The sequence below is a fragment of the Dendrobates tinctorius genome, unplaced genomic scaffold, assembly GCF_039654945.1.
Source record: "Dendrobates tinctorius isolate UK_male_01 unplaced genomic scaffold, ASM3965494v1 ptg000070l, whole genome shotgun sequence".
In the NCBI taxonomy this organism is placed as follows: domain Eukaryota; kingdom Metazoa; phylum Chordata; class Amphibia; order Anura; family Dendrobatidae; genus Dendrobates; species Dendrobates tinctorius.
The window spans coordinates 327,025-335,691 of record NW_027361738.1 but is presented as its reverse complement, the minus strand read 5'-3'; the positions used below and the strand labels follow the sequence as shown (position 1 = coordinate 335,691).

Below are 8,667 nucleotides of genomic sequence, written 5' to 3'. Positions count from 1 at the left end.
ATGTAGTCACATGGAAATGAGAGGGCACTTACATGTCATGTTTCTATTCACTACATAAGGTCCATGCTCCACGAATAAGCCAAACATGGATGTGCCTCCTGGTCCTCCCTGTAGCCAAAGCAAAACTGGGGCAGACTCCGGACTGAGCTATAGGAGGGAGACAAGCAGAAAGTTACACAATTCACAGTAATGCATGGCAGTGTGTTCTTGGCTTCTTTTGGCGCAACAGGAAGAACTTTACACACGTCATAGGAGCACAAGAAGCTGACACCTGAGGAGACTGATGTAGTCAGGAGAGGAACGTGTTCTGTCTGAAGAATCAGGCAACCAGATATGACCTGTGATCTGTATGAAAGAATAAGCCAATGCAGGGATGAGGGCTTGGGATGCCAACATGAAGGAAGCAGTCTTGTGGGCCTAACTGAAGAGGTCCAGCCCAAGAACTGCCTCGATGAAGGTGCATGAAGACTAAATACAGTAATGCTGACATTTTTATCTAGACTGGCAAAGCAAAAGTTGTCACTGTCAAGAGGCTCCAAGATGGGAATATCACTGCTGTGGCAGACTGCTCTGTTTCTTTAAATGGCACTGCACCATTATAAAGCGTTTAATCATTATTGGTCCTTCATTTAAATTTGACAAAGCCCCTTGTTTTGGCTCAAATACCTGCCTGCGTGATTCCAACCAATAAGAAATTTCCTTTAATTGTGGTATATAAAAGCAGGTGTTGGTTACACAAGGATAAAGCTATGCACCCACTAACAAGGCAACTGGGTCTTTAGAATTAGAGCTGACAAAGCCAATAGCAAGACTTATAGTAAGACAGCGCCATCTGCCGCTCAAACTCTGTATTAGAGAACTATCAATTTCACCTATTCCTAGATCTGACATTCCTACAGGGACACCTCTAGAGGAGCAGGCGGGGTATTTGTCTTTGTAGTGGGAATCGGCCAGTATCGGCTGTCACACTGAAAGAGAAAGAGCAGCACACCAGCTCTCAGTGATCAACTGTAGCCCAACAGCATGATCAGGTCACGTGATCACACTCCTCCTTGGTGCCGCATAGGTGGAAGTTGTGCAGAAAGTGCTCCAATACAGCTGAAGACAGTGAAGATTTTTATTGTAATTGGGGTAAAGGAAAATAAATGCGAGTACACTGTATGGAGAGAGGGCGGGGGAATGTGCAGACAGTATGGAAAGGCACACCAACTGAAATGTTTTATGGTGAGCCGACTCTTGTTCCCTCTCCCTTTTATGACTGTATGGAGAGGGTGGTGGGGAATGGGTGCAGACCGTATGGAACGGGGGGGGGGGGGGGGGGGATGTGTCAGAAGACTGAGTAAAGTAGTGTGAGGAGACCATATGGGATAAGAAAAATATGAGGGGGCATAGAATAGAGAGGAGGCAGTATGGAGAGATGGGGTAGCATGGGTGGGGCCACAGCAAGGAAGGAACAGTATGCTGAGAAGGGGGGGGGGCTAGTTCAGTGAGTAGAGGCTGGACAGTATGGGGGGGGGGGGGGGGGGGGAACACTGAGGACTGGGAAGATGTGGTGCAATAGGGAAAGGAGAGGGCAACGTGGAGAGTATATGTCATTTTGAGCAGGGAACACAATGAGGAGTAATTATTCGGTGGCTCAGCCTAGGGTAGATATTTTTTTATTTAGGAGAATTCTAATGATATTAACTATTTTAAAGTGCATCATGGGGGGAATGTGCTGCACAAGATCAGAAAAGATAAAGTATCCATGGTGTCTGGGGTAATTTTGCTTAGTCTTTCCCAGTCAGACAACGTCATCTATAGAAGATATAGGGATGTAAAGGCTTGTGATCCTGACCAATTCCCATCAGCATGCTGGTTCTGATAGTATCTCCTTTCGTTTGTTATCTGAGTTATTGGTTCAAATAAGTGTATAGTGTCTGACCTGACATTACAATTTATGTACTTGTGGCGCCCCCAGGAGTATGGCCGCCACACTGGCATTGCCTTCCTCCAGGGTGGGTGATGTCAGGCTTGGAGACAATGAAGGGTCTCTCTGACAATTAATCTCTACATACAACACAGTTCCCACTCCAACACAAACAAAAAGCACAGAATGACAAATGTGCAAAAATACCTTGCAATAAGACATAAAACAGTAGTAAGCAAGTGCTGATGAAAGGTAACAAACACAGGGTATTTAGTCGATACATTTTTTTGCAAAAAAAGTATACCATATGTTCAGGTTTTAAATACATTAGATAGGGACTGCTTTTTAATACGGGTTACCTTGACGTTGGTGTGGCAGCTTGGTATACATTTTTTGCAAAAAAACGTATCGACTAAATACCGTGTGTTTGTTATTACCCTTTATCAGCACTTGCTGACTACTGTTTTATGTCTTATTGCAAGGTATTTTTGCACATTTGTCATTCTGTGCTTTTTGTTTGTGTTTCAGTCAGGGTGGTGTGAACATGGTCCAACAGACTTGTTCATTGTGCATGTCACATGTGTGTTTTTAATACAGTTCCCACTCCAGGCCAGCAGAGGGAGCTCTGAACCGGAATTGGGGGAGGAGTGCTCTGAGGGCCAGGAAGGGAAATTAGTTAGTGTGAGGTGGGCAATGAGTGTAGATGTGTGGAGAGAAGCTGGAGGTTGAGCTGAGGATAGAGAGCTCCCTCCCAGTGATAGCGCATGATCTGGAGTCTGGTCTCCACGGTTGTATGGATACTGAAGGTCCTGCAACATACACCAGAGGAATAGGAAGCTGTAAATGCTCTTTTCCCAACTAAGACTCAGAGGCACAACAGCAAAGGGTGAGCCAAGAGAGATAGAAGGCTACAGCTGTCTGCCATACGAGGTAGATCCAAAAGGGAAGAAGGATGAATTTCAGTGTAACAGTACTGCATGCACCTCAAGTAAGCACTAGAGAGGAGACTACACAACCCATCTGACAGATTCCCAAGTTGCTTCCAGGCTAATCAGACCCTGTGCCATCTGTAATCTGGACCCCAGACTGCACTTACAAGTAAAGGTAAAGCAACTACATTCCACTGTGTCCTTGCCTTCTTCAGCACTGCTACATCTCTGTGCCAGACAACACCTACCTACACTGCCCTGGGACCAATAGCCCTGCCTGTGGAGGGCTACAACATCTTTGCTGCACTACACCATCTGTCCCAGAGGATCTGTCTGCAGCGTCGGCTTAACATCTTCATTGCCGACCACCACAGGTGGCATCACGAGTCACTCAACCCCTTTTTACATGGGCGCCCAGGGCCATAGACTGGGTCACCGCTGCTGTGACACTCCCCTCTGAAGGACCGGCCCGCTACCGAGTATCCCACAGCCCTGGGAGGGTGACCCCATACTGATGTGGTCCTGATGTGCAAATTGCATATGAATGATTGGCTACATGAGGTTTAGTCAACTTGTGTAAAGGAGGAGAGGAGTGCCGAACAACCTACATACACCACACTATTCCTATACAGAGTCCTAAAGCTAGATTTGTAAACCCAAACTTTAAAAAGCCTGCAAGTCCTTTCAATGGTTGAATTAGCCAAGGATTTTATCTAATGAGGCGATATGCAGGAGAATATGCTAAATAATCCAACGCTGACATTTCCACAATACCCATCTCATGGCTCTTGTAGAAGGGCCACATACACCATAGCATTATGGCATTTTTGGAAGAAATGCAGGAATTAAAGTATAGAAGGCAGATCACATTCATACCTGTGCAGGGATAAACCAGAAGAAGAGGTTGCTGTCATAGGTTTTGTTCACAGTGAGGTATCCCGAATAACTTTTCACATTTGCTCCTGGTAGTTCTCCTACAAGGCTTAACTCACGAGCTGAAATAAAAGTAAAGACTTGGCAAGCATATACAAGAAAAATCATGAGGGGTGGGGGTGGCACATTACATGGAGGCTGCCTTGAAAGATTTGAAGGCATGCCCCTTATTAGATCTTGCTTTTGTGGTCCAGCTACTTTAAATTTAGACTCCTGGCCTTCATGACAAGACAATTGGTTAGAAAATGTATTGCATCTTTGTCTAGTTTTTTTGGTGTTTTTTTTTTTTATTTTGCACCATTACATGGCATTGTTGGCAGTTTGGGCTTTTCGATTTTTAGTTTTCAGGTAATCAATTGTGACTTGTTAAAGTTATAGTGAGGCCGTACTGGGCCACAGGCCATAGAAGGGAGGACGACATGACAGGGTTGAGGGGAACTATAGGAATGGTAACATGTAAGGGGTTTTGGTAAAGGGGGGGGGGGGGGGGGGAAGTTTCGGCTTCCCCCTCAACACGGGCGTCTATGGCCGCTGGGGAGCCAGGAGCAGGGACGGCTGGTGCCCAGCCCGGAACGAGCCCAGCTCAGCTGGATTGCCAGGGAGCCGGTTTCCACAGCGCCTTCAGCCAGGAGCAGGGGAAGAAGGGACGGGAGCGCTGAAGTAGCAGGACCACCCAGCGTGCACACTGCTGCACGGCTGAGCGGGGGATCTCCAGCAGGGCAGGCTCCACAGCGCAGAGCAGCCGGTGAGTGGCAGCAGTACACCTGCTCACCAGATGGCTGCTGCTGCTGCTGCTGCTGCTATGAGGCAGACTGACAGGTGAATGGCTATGCCTGCATGGGATAGGGAAGGAGGGGAGGGTAGGGGTGCAGTATGTCAAAGGGGTTGATAGATTACATGGCCCTGGACAGCACGCTATGCACCCGGCGCTGTCAGGGGAGCAGGATACAGCACGGCAGCGTATGGTGCCAACGATGGACGCAGCGGTCAGCCCTGGCCAGCTGTACGGACCTTCAGCAGACGCTATTCTAAGGACAAGGAGTACGTCAAGCACGGACCAAGGACATCAGGATACCGGATCGGTGGCCGCTGGGAACACAGCACCCAGGCAGCTAGGTGAGAGGAACTCCGTAACTTACTTGCAGCAGTCATTAGCCTCTGATGTAAATGCGCGTGGGGAATCATCCGTGGGGGGCTAGTGCCGGCATGGGGATGTTTTTCCAAGGTCTGAGAGAATTGGTGAGGTCATGGGATGCGGGGGGAGGACAGGGGGAGCAGTCACCGTTGTCAGCCTGGTTAGGGCCGACAAGGGACAGTGGGTTGTTGGAGAATAACGTGTCGCCGGGTCCGCTATCGGGGAATAATGGGCCGCCGGTTTCATTAAGTGCAATGCCAGGCACGGCGGCAAGGGGAGTATTGGTGGGGGACGAATCAGTGGGTAGGGGATCTACAGGTGAGGGGGGTGAAAAGGAAAAAAAAAGACGCAGCGCGCTTAGATGACACTGCGAAAGGGGAAATGTACGTTTGTTTTGAAGGGCCTTTGGGGGCACATTTGAAACAAGAGGTTAGAGTAAAAATATGGAAGGGGGGGGGGGGGGAGTACGTGGAAATTTTTTCGTTGCTCCCACTGGATCGCTTTAATTTGGACAGGGTCCGGAGGGATGACCAAAAGAGGATGAAGAAAAAAGGAGGTTTTGGCTCATCCCCCGGACATTTTCAAATTGGTTACAGGCATTTGCTATACTAGCTAGCGTGATTGGGGAGAAATCACTGGAGAATTGTTCATCCTTTTTTGTTATATGGACGCCATCGGGGAGGCTTATAGAGTGTATGGGGGGCAAGGTTGGCTTAGGTACGATGAACAATTCCGCCAGCGGAAAGCAGTTAGGCATAGCATCCGCTGGGACCACAAGGACATAGCACTATGGATGAGTGCAACGGCTCCAGTTAGATTAGGGCAGGGATCCCAGAATTTTTCTGGGGGCACCGGGGGTTCGGGGCAGTCAGGGCACTCGGTGGCATTGTAGAAGGGACTGTGCTTCTCCTTTAACGATGGCGCATGTAAATTTGGGTCAAAATGTAAGTTCAAGCATGAATGTTCCTTATGTGGAGGCAGTCATGGGGCAGCAAAGTGTTTTAGGGGAGGAAAGCAGAGAGGGTCTGATGGGACTGAAGGGGTGACTCCAGTACGCCTGGCAGAGATGGATCGTTATCTAAATAAGTACCCGGATATTGAGGTGGCGGTCTTGTTATGGGATGGATTTAGGGACGGGTTTCAGATCCCCTTTGTTGATGTTGAGGTGACGTTGTCAACCAAGAACTTAAAGTTGGCTAGAGAATTCCCTGAAGTGGTCACGGAAAAGTTGAATAAAGAGGTGGCGTTAGGTAGAATGGCTGGGCCGTTTGAATCCCCGCCAGTAAATAATTTGAGAGTTTCACCATTAGGAGTAGTGCCCAAAAAAGAGCCTAACAAGTTCAGGTTGATACATCACCTCTCATTCCCAAAGGGTTTGTCGGTTAATGATGGGATTGACCCACAAATGTGTTCGGTTTCGTACACATCATTTGATTTGGCGTTGACTTGGGTCAGGGAGTGCGGCCAAGGAGCTCAATTGGCAAAAACTGACATTGAGGCAGCTTTTTGTCTGCTGCCGGTTCATCTGGACAGCATGCATTTGTTGGGGTGTTTTAGGCATGGGGGGGGGTGTTTAAGTCGATCGTTGTTTACCGATGGGGTGTTCATTGTCATGTTCGTATTTTGAAACGTTTAGCACATTTTTGGAATGGGTGGTTAGGGAAGTGTCAGGGCTTAGCTCCTGTATTCATTACTTGGATGACTTTGTTTATGGGTTCAGCGCAGTAGAATCCATAGTGTGAAGCAAAACTGAACAAGCAGAGCGTGGCAAAAAAATTTGGAGTCCCACTGGCAGCAGAAAAATACGGTTGGCCCAGTCATGTTGCTAAGTTTCTTGGGTATTGAGATTGATTCTGTGGCGATGGAATGTAGGATCCCAGTGGATAAAGTGTTAGATATGAGGGCCACGGTAAACCGGATATGTGGTTTGAAGAAGGCAACGTTGAGAGGTTCAATCACTACTTGGCAAGCTTAATTTTGCTTGTCGGATTATGCTGATGGGGAGAGCCTTTTGCAGGAGGCTTTCCTTGGCTACAGTTGGGATTTCATAGCTGTCGCATTTTATACGGTTAAAGAAGGAGTTGAAAGGCAACCTGAGAGTTTGGGCACTTTTCTTGGAATCTTACAACGGGAAGTAGATTTGGATTGGGCCAGTGGTGTCAGCTGACTCACTTGACATGTTTATTTCAACCAGTGATCGAGGTTTTTGCATGTTCTTTCATGGTATGCGGTTGGTTGAACAGTGGCCATTGGAGTGGTTTCCTAATCAGGTAGTGTATGAGGTTTTCCCGGTAGTGGTGGCCCTATCATTATGGGGAGAGTTGGTGCAGGACAGAAAAATTTGTTTCAATTGCAAGTCGTTGGGAGCAGAAAAAACCTTAAATTCATTGTCAACTTCCAATCACACCATGGTCAGAATTACAGCACTTGGTGTGGGTAGGTTTGAGTTCCAACCTGTGGTGCAGCCTGAAAGTACCCCATTCTTGAAGCTCTTTTTTGGTTCACAGCAGGATCGATTTTGGGAGTTGGTGCCTCAAGCGGAACCCACAGGGTTGGCGTGCCCGGAGGAATTATGGAACCTTCTGTCAGGGCAGTAAGAGAATTGCTTTCCAGGTCGTTGGCAGCAGGAACATGGTCTCACTATTCCAAAACTTGGTGTTTGGGAGGATTGGAAGCTAAGGATAGGCAGGGGCTTAGAGGATGAGAGCAAGTTGCTATTGTTATTGGGTCATAGTTGGGAATCAGGTTGGTCGGTTCCAAAGGTTAATAATTTTTTGTCAGGATTGGCTTTCGGCTTTAAGTTTAGGGGGCTGCGGGATTTAACCAAGTCATTTCTGGTTCTGCAAGCAGTGAAGGGATGGAGGAAACCGGAGAGCTTCGGACAAGAGACGTCCGGTATCCTATGAGGTACTGTTAATTTTAAGCAAGCACGTGAGGTATGTGCTTTGCCAGGGGAGGTTGTTTTGTTTAAATTGGCGTTTTCTTTGGAGTTTTTTGGGGCCTTTCAGTTGGGGGAATTGGTGAGCCCTTCCCATTTTAAAAAAAAAGGGGGGCTGCTTAGGCAGGATGTGGACGTGTTTGGGGGGATAGTTTAGAAATAATTCTGCGTTCTAAGACGGATAGGGATGGTAGGGGTTGTAAGGTGGTACTTTTTGAGGTGAGCGGGTCTCAGTTATGCCCGGTGAGTTGCATGAGGAATTTCGGAACAAGATGGGGATCGATGACGGATCCATTGTTAGTTCATGAGGATGGCTCATTGCTATCTCGTTTTCAATTTGTAACAATTTTTAGGTGGTGTTTGGAAAGAGGGGCATTTCAGCAAGGGAATACAGTGGTCACTCATTTCGGATTGGGGCGGCTATGGAGGCCGCAAGGAGGGGACTGGGGGAGGACATGGTAAGGAGGATTGGTTGTTGGGAATCGGTGAGGTTTTGGTCATATGTACGCCCTGATTTGATTTAGTGTTTGTCCGCAAGGTCTAATTAGTGTGGTCTCGGTGTGGTTTTCTTATTTGTTTCAGAGTCGGGACAGCTGCTCGTGTGGATCATGGGTCACTCTTTTGTATTCTGGGCAGCGCTGAGAGCTGACGTTTGTCCGGATGGGAGGCAGCTTGGTGTGCTGAGGACTTTAGCAACCTTGAGGTGGATTGGTAAACGGGGGATGGTGTGGAAACAATTGTTACCCGAATTTCATAGGTTCGTTCGCCTAGATCGGACTCCGGAGGTACTGCTGATCCATTTAGGGGGGGAACGATTTGGGAA

The 8,667-nt window shown here is 47.8% G+C and overlaps 1 protein-coding gene across 4 annotated transcripts in view; it reads right to left on the bottom strand.

Annotated features, from left to right (window-relative positions):
- Positions 1 to 8,667, bottom strand: part of CPVL (carboxypeptidase vitellogenic like) — a 194,074-nt gene that overhangs the window by 154,041 nt on the left and 31,366 nt on the right. For all 4 annotated transcript variants that reach the window (XM_073581347.1, XM_073581345.1, XM_073581344.1 and 1 more), the window contains exons 3-4: positions 3,715 to 3,833; positions 33 to 147 (exon numbers count right to left, since the gene is read on the bottom strand). In XM_073581347.1, coding sequence (XP_073437448.1) covers positions 33 to 147; positions 3,715 to 3,833 — 234 coding nt within the window. The remainder of the gene's footprint in view (positions 1 to 32; positions 148 to 3,714; positions 3,834 to 8,667) is intronic.